The following is a 16591-nucleotide window of genomic DNA, read 5'->3' as shown; positions in this document are numbered from 1 at the left end:
CAGTCAGAAGTTAGTCTGCCTCAACGGGCCACTTTTCTTGCTGCTGTAGATGAGAAATTTAGCCGGTGCTGTACAACCGCTAGCCTGAGTTTGTCCAGATCGAACAGGCAGGGGTGGGGATCAAACCCAGGATACTGCAGAGGAAGCTTTCGCTCCATGCACTCCGAGCTGCACACACTCGGCCACCAATCCCCCGGGACACAGCCACTCGCACAGTCTGCTGGCTGTTAGTCAAGACCTTCGCTACTGGTATTCGTCAGTCATGCGCACAGGGTTGCCTGTGCGCATGCATAGTGGTCGCAACATTACTTGATCAACTCGATTGGCCAACTCCCATGGAGAGTGTGATCTTTTCTCATACCCCTTAGCCAAGCTAACGCTGTTTGAAGCACCAACCTTCTTGCTGCGGCGCGCCTTGCAACAGCAGTTCAAAACATGGTCGCAGCGGCCAAAAAGAATGACGCTTCCAACAGCATTTCTGAATCTAGCGGTTATCAGCGGAAACTAACGTGTCTCAGCGCATATCTTAGGGGGGATCACGCTCTCAGTGGTAGTTTGCCAACTGAGTTGATTGAGTAACGTTGTTGGTGCATGCACAGGATGGACCTTGATTGGCAGTCTACAGTAGCAGTCGGCTAATAACGGTGGAGAACCGTTATTAGTTTTTATTCCAATACACCGCAATTCTGTTCCGCCTTTGTATACAGCAGTGAGAGACAGAGGTCCAAAGAATTGCTATGGCATTTAAAACAAGGTTCACTGGAAGACTGCCGACAGAGCTGTAACACAAACATGGTCTACCTACGCCCATGGATCTCCAAAGTAGTTCATGGGCTGAGGATTGAAGACTCCTCAGACTGGCTCGTACTTTGATGTTTGGCCAAATATGAAGCGAAGTCACCGGTCTTCAACCAATAGGGCAGCCCTATTTTGTCTAGTGGGTTCGCTGCGTTTCCATAGGAGTTAAGCAGGGGGATCGGTGGCCAAGTGGGCTAGTGCTCACCAGCTTGGAGCACGTGGAGCCAAAGCTCGCGTTGCTGAACCCAGAGATCCTGGGTTCAATCCCCACCCCTGCCCGTTTCGATCTGGGTGAGCATCGTACCGGCTTGCGGTCGTGTATCACTGCTGCTGCACTCGCAAAAGTTCTCATCTACAGCTGGGAGACAAGTCGCCCGTTGAGGCAGACTAAGTTCTAGGCTGTTTAAACTAACACCATAGCCTCCTGTACACTGACGAAGTTTGGCCAATCACCACGAGACGCGGCCGCCGAAAGTGAAAAGGTATAGAGCGGCAGAAAACGAATGAGAGGAGAGGCATGCAACGGGTGCCCTGCTGCGGGTGTCCTGAGCGATAGAATGTCCGCTCGTGCTCTTCAGATTCTTCGCGCTACCCCTTTTCTCGTCGGGTTTGAAAACCGTGTTTCGGGTCCTCACTGCTGCAAAAGCTGTGCGCTGACTACAGGCTCCCCGAGAATTGCTCTGTGCTACCAGATCCTTGCGCTCTAAATCTGCGACCGGGCACTCTATGGCTCAGTCGTCAAACTGCCAGGCTTTGTGAGTATAGAGGAGGCTGTGCATACACACATCCCAATTTTTTTTTTTTTAAGGAATTAAGCCTTTTTTTTGTTTTTACTTTTTCCTCGGGTAAGTTAGCTCTTTGCAAATTTGATAGAAAAAATGCACCCCCTGTGGAGAATGCAGCACAAACTCGTAGCGCATTAGACCCATTGCTCTCGGGCAGGGGGCACGAGTGCATCCGCAAGACGCAACTATTTTATGCAGGCAGCACCATCGAGGCGGCGCTGTAACATTCGATTTTGCCTGTGCCACGTTCAAATGCAAGCATCTGTCAGCATCTTTAGACGTGCGGTAACAAAATGTTCAAAAAAAGAAAAACTAAAATAAAAAAAAAAGAATTATGCAGCTCGCGGCCTCACGTCCCATTAAACATTCCTTCCAGGTTTATTTTATTGCTTTCTTTCATAGCTTCCGTGAGCCCGTATGTTTCACTTTACGTGAAAGCGAAGCTGAAGCAATTTGCAAAAGCACGTCGTCCTGAACGATGCTCGCACTGCACGAGTGCACATACTTGGAAGGGACACTGAAAGTTTAGAGCTCGCTCATGTAGCCTCGGCTACGCTGGCACGTCTATAATTGAACGGAGTAGAGAAAAACTGTAGTGGGGAAGCGTTATGACGCACGTTCGAAGCACGAGCCAAATATTCTATTTTGCTCGCCTGGAGCGCTGCTCGAAACTTGAGAGCTACGGGCCTATAGGTTAAAGGGGCCCTGCAAGCACTTTTTAACTGGTTTTTAGTTTGCACCGAACCTGAGCGCACTGAACGTAGTAACTTAATGAAAATTTTCTTTTCTCGAATTTCGCTTTATTTTAAAAGTTATAGGCAAATTAAAATTGCAAAAACAAGCAAAAAATAACCTTCTTCATGACGTCCTTGGTTGTTTGAGTGGCCGTGAACTAGAGGAGGGGTAGTGAGCTCGGCGAGCGCTCACAGCTGCCGCACTCCGTGTCGACGGTGCGAGAGGGCGCCACTAAAGCATGTTCTGGATAGGCTGTATGCAGCGGGCAGCCAGAGTGGCTCTCGTTGCATTTGCTGAGCGACTAAACACTAATACTTCATTGGCTACAAACGACAGCAAACACAAGGTAAAGATCAGTTCAGAATGGGTTCCGCTTCGGGCTGACATATCGCGAAACGGCCAAACCGCAAGACAAAGCTGATCGCCAAAGGCCTTCAGAACGCTCGGAGCCGGTTGGATCCTCCAGTCCATATGACTGCAGCGCCGCCGCGTACATCCGGGACGTTTCCGTGTCGGTGCCTGATCCCACTACTCCTTTCTATGCGCCGCCTTTTCCACCGCTTGATGGCGGGTATGTTGACGGGTCATTTCTTGTTTCCGTACTTTAAGAACTGCATTTGTTTCTTTTCTTATATAAAATAGTCAACAAAGGCTACTCTTATAAACTATTGAAACGGTTTGCACCCCTTATATTTTGTATTTCGACTAAAAGTTTTTAGTGACTCTAACCAATAGGAAGCCCAGGACCAAAGACGTCAATATCATGCGCATTCGGTACAGCAGGTTGCCCCTGTCGGTGGAGGAGGTTTCCGCGTCGTCCGGTTAAAATATGATGCACTGATATTTAGTTACCCTCTCCGTGCCCACTGATATGATGCACTGATATTTAGTTACCCTCTCCGTGCCCACTGGCTTGCCCGAACCCCAAGAGACGTGGAAACCGCAAAAAAGTAGACTCTTAAATATGATAGCAGGGCCCCTTTATGAAACAGATTTCTGTGGTCGATTTAAAGAGCCTGGCCGCTATTTGAAACACCCTGTAGGAACGCATAAGGCCATTGTGCTGTTTACGAGCAAGCCCACACAAGGTGTGGGCAAACCTTAACCTACTCTGGGCCAAATGCACAGTTCCCACACGAGGTATGGGCACTGCGCGTGCGCAAGAACCAGATTCGCCTGAAGTGAAGCGTCTGCGCATGCGCCCTGCCAACAGCAGCGCCGCAGCAGCGACGTGACGTTTCTAATTTTTAGTAGCTTTTAAAAGGTTACTTGGAAGAAGTCTAGACCTTTAAATAATTTATATTTACAATATTTACACACTACTTAATATTGTACATCAAAACTCAAACACTTCATCTCCTGCGTAATAAACGTAATAAAACAAACAAACACATTTGATTGCAATCTCGCAACACTGGTTAACATCCAAGATGGCGGAGTACGGGGCTCATCTGACGGGTCACATCGCCCAAAAACCATCAATTTTCGAAGTCCTCGCCCAGGAAAACCTCGCAAAAGCGCTGCGGAACGCAGCCAGCCACCTCTTGTCCTACTTCACCTCGACGGGCGACGGCCGAAAGTGCTGTTTCGTGCGCGCTCACATCGACGAGCTGGTGACGGTGTCTGACGTAGCCATCCAACTGTACCACCTGCGTCGCTACGGCGGCTCCTTTTCGGAACACTTTTACGGCCTCCACCGCATCGGCCCTGACGGCTCCCTACAACGGAAACACCTCCTCCGCTCCCTCGCAGTCCTTGTGCTGCTCCCGTACGCCCGCAACAAACTAGACGCCGCGTTTTCCAAACCGCAAACCCAAACCGAGGGCTGGCGACTGAACCTCCACCGTGCCTACGGGGTGTTCGGTCTCGTCTGGGAAGCACTTTCCCTGAGTTTCGCGCTGCTCTACGCCGTCGGCAAGTCGCCCGTACACTCGCCTTCGTTAACCCTATCCTCCGTTCGACTCGCGGTAGCGCCGCCCGTCGAGAACGCCGTGAGCGGTGGCAACGTCGCCGCGAGAGCCATGCGCGGTGTCGCGGACGCCGCGTCAGCGACGCTCGCCACGGCCGCGTTTCTGCTGCATTTCTTGGACTGGTGGAACGCGCAGCGGCGAGGGAGCTTAATACCCGCGCCGCCGGTGCCCCCGCCTCCCCCTAGTCGTAGGAAGGTGCTGGGGCAGCCAGACCTGTGCCCGCTTTGCCACGAACACGTGAGTCGTCGTGCCGCCGTGATCCCCGCGAGCGGATACGTGTTTTGTCACGACTGCATTCTGGAACATCTCTTCCGTAGTCCGCGGTGTCCCGTGACCGGGTACCCTGCGTCCGTCGAGAATCTCGTGCCTATACTTGGACAGTGAGTGCCACTACGGTTCCTGGAAGGCAACTTCAACCGGTGTCCTTTTTTAGCATCCTACATCGACCATGCATCGAAAATTGCCCCTAAGTGGTAAAAAGTGACGTCACACAAGCCGGCCTGTCGTGTTGTTGGATGTCGCGATCCTGGCGGCGAAAAATACGAGCGAATGTATGTCGGTGTCGTCACTGCAACCGATACCACCAGGATTGCAGGCAGCGACAACGTGACACTTCTGCGACGTGAGCGGGCGCAAAATCAATGAAAAAGGGTGCGTTCCAGACACCCTGGTGTCACCGTGCAATTCACACCGAGGAAAATGCTTCTTGTAAATCTGCAGCTACAATGTTTACTTTCTTGCTTCAATAGCGGACCGCATACCTTGCTTTCGGATTAAAAACAAAGGGAGGGACAAAAACCCCATCATGTTTGCGACTGTCCGTCCTTTTTGGTTCATTGACATTGCCACTGTAGTCGCCAACAGAATGAGAACAGCAGAGAGGAAATTCAGTTGTCCCGCTTCCAGTGCTAGCATACTAGCTTAAGTACCACTTCAGCACCCCGCAAGGTTCGAGCGTGCACATGCAGATAAAGCATGGTGGAAGGCAATGGGCGCACGCCGGAAGCCAGTCATCCGAAAGAGACGCCTCGCCGTTCTCGATCTGTTGGTGATACAGTAAAACCTCGTTATAACAAAATGGGATATAACAAAATAATGGATATAACAAAGCAATCATAATCCCCCTTGCTTGAATAGTTGGAAGAAATGGACATTGGCTATAACAAACTAATGGTTATAACGAAATAATCATGACCGCTCCTTCAACTTCTTTATAACGAGGTTTTACTGTAATAGCAGATATTTTGCAACTATGTTGTTGGCAACAACAGCCAAGAACCCGACGATGTTACTCAGTCGAGCCTGCAATCCTTTTGCATAGTCGTGTCTTGTTAATTTGGGCCCCATATAGGTAGCATTTTCAGGTACGAACAGGGTAATTATGTCCATTTTTTATGTCCACCCCACCACTGGAAATGACGTCCATTGTCTCGATAGGATGTAGGGCGCAGTGTGTCCGTTGTCGATATTGCCAACTGCTTGAAAAAGACTGCTTGCCACTGCGGTGCTCTCGGGATTTGATCGTGGATCCGCTGCTTGTGAAGTGGGCGTGTTACTACAGGACTATGCCACAGCTTTGACTGCCCGTTTGACGTACGGCATTTCTGGAGCACATGGTTCTTACGTGTCCCGTGCGATGCCCGACTGGTGGCCACAATTGGTGTGACGTCGCGATAGAAAACTATTTGGAAGTCTTAATTTCAGGAGGCTCATTAATTCAAACTCCAGCAAGCCATGAATTTTGTTTAAATTATCAGAAGTTTAAATAATCAAATCCAGTGATGGAAGTAGCATTTCACCTTTTGTGGCAGGTTCTGTAGCAGGCAAAATATTGGATTGGAGCAGCCACCGACGCTTTTGGAGCGGATACCAACATCTGTTAGCCCATCACTTGAAAATTAAAAAGTGATTGCATCGCTAAGTGAGTTTATATTTAATGATTGAGGGTTCCTCCTCGATACTTCCACATATTACCTTTTTGTTAAAAGAATAGATGGGGCACAAGAAGAACACAGCCTTCTTTTAGAAATAAGGCTCTGGTCAGGGTGGCTTCAGTCCATAATGGGTACTAAAAATGGTTGAAAAATGACTCTGTGCAACATTTCAGTTTGAAATGTTGCACAAAAACCACCATATCCGCCGACAGGTCTATCAATAAAATTGCGTCTTCCAAGTTTTATGAACCCCAAACTCGAGACTAATATTATAAACTGCAAAAACCACCATTTAAAAATACCATGAAAACATACAACTTTTACTTTAAAAGTGACGCTGCTCTTCAGCGGTGTTAGAATCAGAGTTGAGTCAAAGTTTGCTGCTCTTTCTATGGACAGTTGCACAAACAAGTTTGACTACCCTATTTATTTAAATATAACTCTGTGCAGCCTTTTAAAATTATAGATCAACCTACAATCAAGACCAAAGAAGGTAGACCTGCATAGTTTTTGAGCCTGTAACCCAGACGCCCACCGATGTCCGCCTCCGCTTCTAGCACTTTTAGCTCATGACATTATATGAAAATTTAGACCATCTTGGTGATCAACCCGCTAGCGCATCAACTGGCCAGCGCGGTTGACGAGCAATCACTATGCTTCGTTTTATCTTTATTATAAGCGCTGCCCAATCTAAGAGCCAATGGAACCAACCAAACAGCGTCTGTGCGACATCAAGACATTGTCGATCTTCCCGTATGTGTTCTTTCATCAACTAAAAGTGCAGTGAATGTCCCGTGACTTGCGCCTTAGTGTGTGTTCGTTCTGGCATATGTTCCACGTTTTTGACTGTTCCGACCTAAATGAAACAAACTATATGGTGAGTAGAGACGCTGTGAAATACATATTTGTACCATTTTGCTTTCCGCTTACTTCTCTGAATATTAATGTCAATCAATAGTAAAACAAAATTTATTTTGCTTTGCTTAAGCCTATCTCGGCACAGGCATGGCGCAAATCTTAGCAAAAATGGCACAATTGGCACAAGATACAGCAGATTTTCATTCGTGGCGCAATCTGGCGCAAATGGCACAGCACTTCCATCACTGGAAATTAATCTAAATATGAGACAAGATATAATTATAGTTTGTTATATGAATGGCTACACATACAAAACAGATATTTGATGATTTCCTATATACAGGCCAACTAATCATAAGCATGTATGGTACACACAGTACATTGGAAAGATTTATGAGACAAGTTCATTCATCCTCAAAAAAACGTTGCCTATCATCGATTGTTTAGCTTTTTGATGCTCAGTATTGCTCAGGAGCAGCAACTCAAAAATGACTTCATTTCTCCTATGCCATGTGCACCTCGATAAATTTAGCGCTCTTTGTTGCAAGGGTAAGAATAGCTACGCTTAGCAGTGAAGAATCGAATTGCATCTTCAGAACAGATTGCTTGTCCTTAAAAACCAAAGCTGACGGGGGATGTGACGTATGATGGCATTAACCACTGACCTCGCAACCCCAAGAAAAACAGACACAGATATTGCAAATCCAGTTGCAAGTCTCTCTACTGTGCGAAATGCAAAGTACACCTGTGCCTACTCCCACGTTGTAAATGCTTTCAGTCATTGGTTGTAAAATAATGCTGCAAATGCCTAATGTTGCTCACAATCAACATTTCAAAAACATAATTACGAAAAAAGGTAATTTTTTTCCGAGACTTGATTTATTTTTTGTGTTGTAAAACCACATCAGGATTTCTAGGACTCCCGTATTTCAAGTAAAGTTTTGGGCATCAAAGGGTTAGGCAGCACGCAGCACCTCAAAACAAAATTAAGTTTGTTCATCCAGCAAAGAAGTTGTCTAAAGGCCCGTTCACACTCTTGCGACCTCTTAAACCTGGGTTCCTTAAAACTTCTTAAACCAGAGAACACACTGGCGCCATCTATTGGGAAGCCGTGTAAACTCGGCGGTCCGGCATATTTTTTTTTATTTCTCGCGCATTATCCTTTCTTTCTTGGCTCGAAAAACTTTTGTCGATGTTATAAACGAGCCTTTCTATGAATAGTATGCACATTTGACCTCGGAAATCCCGCAAAACCTTCGCTCTTGTGAAATGCAGTTCCAGGGTCACCGCATAGATGGCACCACAATGCCAGTGTGTTCCCTCATTCTAAAAACATTTAAGAAATTTTAAGAAATCTCGTCTCTCTCAGTCGTACTCGGTCGCAAGAGTGTGAACGGGCCTTTATTGTGGACTACTGGCCCCGTTAAGTGCACTTCTTACCAAGTACCGGTGCACCGCGGAGAAGCAACACCCGCGGAAGCGAGCTCCGGAGGTGTTGCTTCTCCGCAGTGCAGCGGTGCTCGGTAAGAAGCGCGCACAACAGGGCTGCGATATCAAAAAGTGTGAATTACACGAAAATGCCGTTTGAGTTAAACGACTCATATATGCACTAAAAACATAGCGCGACAACTAAAATTTTGAAATTTGTTTTGAATTAACCAGAAGTATGAAACATCATTATCACGAGCCTACTGTAATCCCAAATTTAATCGGAGGTAATTGTTAATATTAATAGCTTTGGATAGGTGGCGCAACCTGTCGCCCAATTACATGAATCCAGCCGTATCCGTCCAATACCACTAGAAGACGAGGCCTGCGCATTACATCATTGTTCGTGAATCCTGCGCAAAGCGGCAGACGTGTGCGTCTTGCCGTTGTCGCATGCTGGCGTCGCGCAAGCGGTGACGGTGAAGCGTTTTGCCGTTCGTCACAGGGAGAGCAGCGGGGTGCTTGCTCGTGAGGAGACTTCACCTTCAATACCCCACGGTGCGTGAACGCAGCATTGATGCCCAACGACTTCGCTGCAACATGCTGCAGCCGACACGTCACGGACTAACACGGGACTGTATTGCAGATCGACACAGGACTGCTCATTTTTTTTTCTCTCATTATTACAAAGAACTTGCATTATGAATGCTTCTTTTGGGGAATGGAGGCGTCTATATTAATGAGACATCATTGTATAACATATATAAAGAAAACAATTGAAAATATTTACAAGTTTATTTTGCATTTTGGGCAACAATATGAAACAGCGGCCACACGAAAAAAGATTTTTTCACCTGTGGTGTTCTTAATGGGTTACATGGCAGAAAACAGTTTATGCTAAACCTTTATAGGTCATGATGGCCTCTCGGTGCTCCTTTCCCAGTTCAGCACTTTTTGCACGGCCTCCTGCACAAACATTCAGCAATTCAGCACCATGTACGCTCGAGGAGACAACAGCTATAGCGCCATACTTGACGCTGTTGCGGTGGTTACGTACGTGATGCTTGTTGTGCTGCAGCAGAGACAGAAGACGAATCGCCAGAGGAGTGTCAGCTTTGCTCCTCACGAAACTTGCGACACCATGCGTAGCCATCTCGAACAGCATCGGTGTTTTGTCGGGGGTGAGCTTGCCTGCGGCGTTTCAGAGGCGTAACATCCGGTTTAGAAAAAGTACTCCTTATGACATCTTAAACAATTTTAAGACAAACTGACAGACGCATGCTAAAAGAAAGGATAGACATTGTCGTTTTCAGGGAATGTGATGGTGAAACCGAACACTGCGTGCCTTTTCTTTTTTAAAGGTAGTCGGAAATGAGGCTCATTCTACTACACTACGAATTCACAAGTAGAGTTCACAAATAAAAAGTCTCGTAAGCAATATAATAAAAACAAAAGGTTAGTAGGTTACCTGTCTTTCATGAGAATTAAACGTGTCTCGATCATGTCTGATAAATTTGAAGATGGGCAGAATATGTTGCCAATGAGTGGGTACATGCAGTGTGTACAGGCCTGATGTCAAGGTCATACAAGCAATACAGCCCCAAGGTGTGTGTGCTAATCGAGTGTAAGGTGTTGCTTTTCTCATGAAACTCGGCTCTATAATACATTTGGTGTTAAAAGCACAAAATCCTGAACTACACACTTCATATGGCAAGGCGGGTCAGTAACATTGTCGGCATTCATTATCAACCGTGATTTGCAGGCGGAAAGGAAAAAGTTGTGTTACACTAGGCTCTGCCAGCGCCCTAGTTTGGATCACGGCCCCACCTTATGGAGTAGTTGTAAACTCAAAACCTCTAAACACACATTCAGAACACAGAAAACTATGAACGCAGGAACCCTCCGAAATCTCAATGGCTTGCAACAGGTGCAAACTGAACTTAGCAAGAGGCAACTGCTTTCATTCTATTCGCCTTCTTTTTCAACGACCTAAAAGAGTACAGATGACGTTTAGTGTGGCAGTGCCCTCAAAGAGGTACCACACGCCAAGAGGGCATCTTACCCGACAGCAGGTGGCTCGCATAAGCCTCCAGGACCACGGGGTCCTCTTCCGCAGGTTCCAGGAACCGCCCAAGAGGTACCACCGACTGAAATTAATATTTAAAACGCTGGCCTCACTTTCAATCCACACCCGTAAAGAGAGCATGTAAACCAAACACAATCTGGTTAATTTCTCTAGCGGAGACTACGAACCGTCCCAGTGGAGACGTCTTAGCTCGCCTGCCTCGCAATCTCTTTGGCTAACGTGGAAGACTGCGTTTAAGGTAAAACGAGACGCACCGTCCCGTTACACTGTGGTACCCGGAAAGCATCTCTGACCGCTGCGTTCATAGCGTCCTCACTTGTGACTCCTCGATTTCAGCCCGGCGACGCCCCACTCGTGTCATACTGTCATCAGTCTCGGTGGTGGCACAACAGCATGCGGCAGACGCCTGTTTCGCCGCAGTCCAATCTGCAGCCATCCGGCCGACAGACACCGAAGCAGACGCGAAATGGGACGCCGTGACGACGACACTTGCTCACCTTTTTCACCGGCATTCCTACCACCAACCGGTATACTCCATTTCACCTTACGATGGACCGCGGCGGACACAATGAGCCACCCAGCCAATCCAGCGCAGCGAACGTGTCGCGCGACTACGTGTCCCGTGCGTCGCACCGCAGAGGTTATGCGATAATCGCGCAGCGTTGGCTTCGCTAGCTCCTAGTGCCCCCTGCAGTTATGGCGACGTGAAACGAAGTTAGGATAGCGACATCTAACAGCACGACACTCCGGCCGCCATGAAGTCATTTGTTGCCCCTTCGGGACTACTTTTGAAGCGTGAGTGACAAGGGTGCTAATGGCACCTGTCAGAGATGCCTTCCAGGCAGCTTAATTACACTGCGGCTCAACTAGCGACAGCCAATCAAACATTTCATTGGCAGCGGCGTTGCGATGAGACGAGGACAAAAGAGGGGGAGACGCGTGGAAGGACAAACAAGGGCACTGGCTGGCAACTCCTGCATTTCTTCTACCTCTCTGCAAGAAGCAATACCGTGATACAAAGAAAATAAAAAATGATTGTGAAATCCACGCATTTCAGAGTGACCCTTTCGCCAAGTAGTCTTTGTTAGGTGGATTAGAAGGGGTGCCGACACATCTATCATCGAGCCGTGCAATAGTTTCAGCCTCAATAATCTCTCGTATCAGCGGGTCGCCACTCCACACTGTTGCGGAGCACAAATCTTTGATGCCAAAAAAATCAGTAAAAAAATGACCGCATCTTTACGTGGTGAATGATGTCGATTGGGGCGAAGCTCTGGTGGTGCTGATAATACCGATTTTGTTCACAAATAGTGCTGATGGTGCTGATTTTTAAAAATTTTTATTGCTCATAGTAGTGCTGAGTTCCGAGCTGCATTTCGACTTCATTAGCCAATGCATGCAAAGTTTAACGCGATTATATACACATTTGACCGCAGCGCCCTCTCCTGTATAGACGTTGAGCACTTACTCGTCCCGCAGTCGTGGCCGAGTGATTAAGGCGATGGACTAGAAATCCATTGGGGTCTCCCCGCGCAGGTTCGAATCCTGTCGACTGCGCAAACATTTTTTATTTTTTTAAGAAGACAGATGGGATGGCAATCGATGTGAGCACGGACGCTGGACAAGGCTAGACCGTAAGGAGTTTTGCCCCTAAAAATATTTTTTTTTTTTTGGAAACGGTGATTTTGAAATTTACAGCTATGTACTTTTCTTATAAGCCAAGTTTCTCATTATGCAGAGCAATAATTGAGCCACAATATTAATTTATAATATCTGTGCAGACTGAATCAGTGTTGAAATCGAGGCTAAATTGGCACTTTCTCAAGATACAAATTTTGGACTCTTTGCAAATGAGCAGGAGGGATATCTCGGCATTTAGGGCAATATAAGTGTGGGGAAGCTTTTCAGGAAATCTATGAATTTATTACTTGGCAGTCACACAACAAACACTGACCTTCAATGTGCTGTGAAATCACTAATAGTCCAATCTCAAACGTACTTCCAACATTGCATTGCTTATATTTCTTATTATTTAGCCATGTGTTAAACAAAAATTTTCGTTGAGCACTTTTTATTTATTAATTTTTAAACGAAGGCAAGGGAGCTCCAATTACCTGAAGCGTTAGAACGCGGAATGCCAACATCTTGCTCTCGCATTTGACAAGTGCAGCGGAGACAAAGGCAGCGGAGACAAAGATAGCGGGTAGACCCAAAGCTAGCTTTGGGTCTACCCGCTATCCCGGCGTTCCGAAGTCCCCGCATGCTCTCGTCTCCTCCTCTCCCTCAGTTTTTGGGCGCATAGACGGCCTGCTCGACTGGCAAGCCTGCCTGCCTGCCACTGACGTCACGAACACTGAAAAGCGCAGGTATATTTGAGTATTGGTTTCGGCATGATCTTCCTTTGCTGACTTCACAATAACTGTTCCGAATTTCGCAATACCAAACACAGCACACCAGAAAGGGTACAGGCCGGAGACTCAGAAAAAACAGCATGTTGGGATAGACCAAGAGATCGCCGGAGTAGCCGTTTAACGAACTCGACCGAGACCACCTGCCTGGGAGGGCAGCAGACGTATCAGGGGCAGGGCCTCAGGGTGCTCCGCAAAGAGCAGCCTCCGGAAGTGGGAGTCGCACTCTGCCTGCAGGGGCACCAGCAGCCAGCAGGCAAACACGGCGTCTCCGTACGACTCCCCAGCAAACTGCTCCAGGAGCCGGGGAAAGCTGGGCAAACGTGCAAGTCACGGAGTTAATACGGTAATTAGACAAAAAGGTCCCATGCGTTACGGCTGCTTCGGAATGGCAGGGCGTCTAATCGCGTTGGGCCCACATTGCTGGCGACGCCTTAAAGGGATACTGAACCAAAGAATTTAGTACCCATAATAAGTGGCGCACGTTCTTTCCACGAGCCAGCAGCCGCCGGTGTGCGCGAGCACACGCAACAAAAATGACGTCACAGACCTCCATTCGCGGTTGAGATGACAGTGAAATGCATGGGCTTCGGACTATAGGAGAATAAAGACAGGCTTTTCATCTCTACAAGTGAAAGCTACGTGCTTGTTAGACCAATTCATCGCATACCTCTTACACCAGACACCGCTGTGTAGATGCAAAACTTCTCTTTATTCTCCTTTGGTCCGAAGCCCATACATTTCACTGTCATCTCAACCGCGAATGGAGGTCTGTGACGTCATTTTTGTTGCGTGTTCTCGCGCACACCGGTGGCTGCTGGCTCGTGGAAAGAACGTGCGCCACTTATTATGGACACTAAATTCCTTGGTTCAGTATCCCTTTAACGTACGCAAAGAAGCGGGAAAACATCACCAGTAAGGTTTGTACCTATAGTGCTCGTTGGCACCTCGAAAAAAAAAAGCAAGTTTTGTGCCTTCTTCATATGCCGCACGAAGTAGTTCTTAGAAGATTGGAGAAAGAAGCTACGCTTATGGCGTTTGAAATGTGTACGTCTCGATAAGATAACACGTATTTAGTCTAAAATGCACTTGCATATACCTTCGTTCTCGACTTAAAAAAAAAAGTGAAAGCCGTTTACAACTCCCTGTAACACCGAATTAGAGCGCAGCTCTTGAGGAGGAGGAGGGAATGGTTCCTGGGGGGGGGGGGGTGAAGTGACCTGGGGGGTCACGTGACTTTGGGGGGTCACGTGACCTTGGGGGTCACGTGACGATGTTGATGATGTCATCAGTGACGTCACTGATGACATCATCAGTGACGATGACGATGCGGACTCCGATGACGTCATCAGCGATGATGACGATGACGATGCGGATGTCAGTGACGTCATCAGTGATGATGACGATGCGGATGCCGGTGAGGTTATCAGTGACGTCACTGATGACGTCATCAGTGATGATGACGATGACGATGCGGATGCCGGTGACGTCATCAGTGACGATGACGTCATCGGGGAGGTCTTGTGAGCTCGGGGGGGGGGGGGGGGGGGGGGGGGGCACGTGACCCTAGGGGAGGGGTCACGTGACCTCTGGGGGTCACATGACCTTGGGGTGACCTTGGTTACGCCGACGCCGCTCAAGCCGGGTACAGGCCCCTAAGAGCTGCGCTCTTTAAAGAAAAATCGGTAATGTCCACGAGGAGCCACACCTTTTTTACTATGGTTCTTGAAGTGAAAACGAGTACCGTAAAATCCCGTAAGGATGCCCTACCCCCTGAGATCGCCCATCTTGTTTTCCTGGCTAAATATCCGCGACATAAAAATTCAGAAACATTTCCCAGCCTCCAATTCCCATTGGGCACCACGCAATATCCGACGGCAGTCGCATCAACCGCGCAATCTGCAGTACCGCTATGTGTGAGCAAGTTCGCAGCAGGTTCCCGTGTCTTTGTTTGCGATCTGTGTGGGAAATATGGGTCCCCGTGACATACGAGTTCTTAGTGAGTTCCCACTTTTTTTTTTTCGTCTGCAATCTGTGCGTGCCATATCAGTCCCCACGGCACGCACATTTTGCAAATTTCCGCATGTTTGTTGCACCTTGAAAGACGAATTAACTACGTCCGCAGTCTGCAGTATCCTTTTCCGTCACGCAGGAGTTCATGGTGAATTCCCACGTGCTTACCGCATTGTGAAATGCTAATTTGCTGTGTCCACAATCTGCAGTACGAGTTCCCGTGTCACGTGGTTTGTAGTGGGTGCCCCTTGTGTTTATCATCAATTTTGATCAAGTTTTGTTGGCTCATCCCCAAAGATATCCCACCTCATGTTTTTTGCCATTTATTTTTTCATTTTGGGTGGGCGCCCTAACAAAATTTTACAGTATAGCTCTTTTCCAACTTACTTTGCATTAAACCGGCATCTTGGTATTAAAATAAGTAAAGTTGGCAAGCGCTCTAACAACTTCATCTTGTCAAGGGAAAATGAACGCACCTAACCTATCGTCTGCTTCATTTCTCCATTCTTCCATCGCTCTCTTTCTTGCCCTTTCTGTCGGGGCCACCGATGTCAGCGCCTACGATTCGCCGCATTCTGTTTCCGTCTTTACACTCCTGAAGCAAGCGGATATGGGACCATTATTAAACCCTTTAGCGCCAGGTTCCTTTTTCCCACAGGGAAAAAACAAAAATTTTGGTCTCGGTGACACTAAAACTTCTGGAGGCGATGAGTACGAGCCCTCACAAGTCGGAAAAGGGGAGGAGGCCAGGCCAGCTGCGTAGGTCCAGGTCCTTCTGCGTGGCGCAGAGTAACCTGCGCCGACGAAGGAGGCGGAGCACCAGCAGAAGCAGTCCTTGCACCTCAGCGTCCAGGAACACGTCTGGACCTGCAGCGATTCCACCGGTAATATGGTCACTCCCGGCCTTAGACATACGGGGCATGGCACATTACGTTTACATTTCGAGCGTGCTGGTTTATTCTTCGGCATTATAATTGACTTATGCTGCAATCTCATTGGCTGCTAAACGATAAGATGTTCAGAACCCGTCACGTTGTGCATATTTTAAAATTCCCAGCGACTACAGGACCACTGCTCAATCTTCCGAGAGTGATGCGCACGACGGTGATCGGTTGATACGACGAAATCGCAACTCTTCGGTAGACCTTCCACATTTTTTGCGCTGTTCCTGGGCAACCTAAAGAGACTGTGAAATGGATGCTAGCACAAGAGAATGGGATGATCCCTAAATGCGTTTATTTAATGCATTTTGAAACGGTGCAGCAAGGTGCACGCTGCGTCGTAAGTTGAGAGAGTCTGGAGACTCCGGTAACAGCCGTTCTCTGTGAACGAAACCCGACGCGTGCGAGTAAGGCCACGGGACATTGGCGGTCGGACTTCATACGAAAGTTCTTTACGCATAGTCGCGGCATATAGTCTGGTGCGCCACTGGATATTAGCTATATTGGGGACTACTAAATGGATGTTCCACCACTGAGAAATAGTCCTCTCCTTTTTGGTCAAGGGGCGGGAATGTCCACCCCTTCACTAAACAATGTAGTCATTTATATTTGACTAGAAGATATTAAATGTCGTG

The 16591-nt window shown here is 47.7% G+C and overlaps 2 protein-coding genes across 2 annotated transcripts in view; one reads left to right on the top strand and one right to left on the bottom strand.

The window, feature by feature from the left end:
- The first annotated feature begins 3678 nt into the window (after positions 1-3678).
- LOC115320776 (peroxisome assembly protein 12) lies at positions 3679-5338 on the top strand. Its single transcript, XM_029980944.4, has one exon. It carries the CDS (start codon positions 3749-3751, stop codon positions 4670-4672), a length of 924 nt encoding a protein of 307 aa, XP_029836804.2. The 5' UTR covers positions 3679-3748; the 3' UTR covers positions 4673-5338.
- Positions 5339-9284: 3946 nt separating this feature from the next.
- The window catches only part of LOC8029021 (RNA polymerase II-associated protein 1), a 33943-nt gene continuing 26636 nt past the window's right edge, over positions 9285-16591 (bottom strand). Inside the window, exons 19-23 of the mRNA XM_040215263.2 lie at positions 15741-15882; positions 13150-13315; positions 10571-10655; positions 9566-9699; positions 9285-9474 (exon numbers count right to left, since the gene is read on the bottom strand). Of these exons, the coding sequence (XP_040071197.1) occupies positions 9421-9474; positions 9566-9699; positions 10571-10655; positions 13150-13315; positions 15741-15882 (581 nt within the window). The 3' untranslated portion in view covers positions 9285-9420. The remainder of the gene's footprint in view (positions 9475-9565; positions 9700-10570; positions 10656-13149; positions 13316-15740; positions 15883-16591) is intronic.

This window comes from Ixodes scapularis, unplaced genomic scaffold, assembly GCF_016920785.2.
Source record: "Ixodes scapularis isolate PalLabHiFi unplaced genomic scaffold, ASM1692078v2 PGA_scaffold4__175_contigs__length_147842914, whole genome shotgun sequence".
Classification (NCBI taxonomy): Eukaryota; Metazoa; Arthropoda; class Arachnida; order Ixodida; family Ixodidae; genus Ixodes; species Ixodes scapularis.
This window is presented reverse-complemented; position numbering and strand designations above follow the sequence as displayed.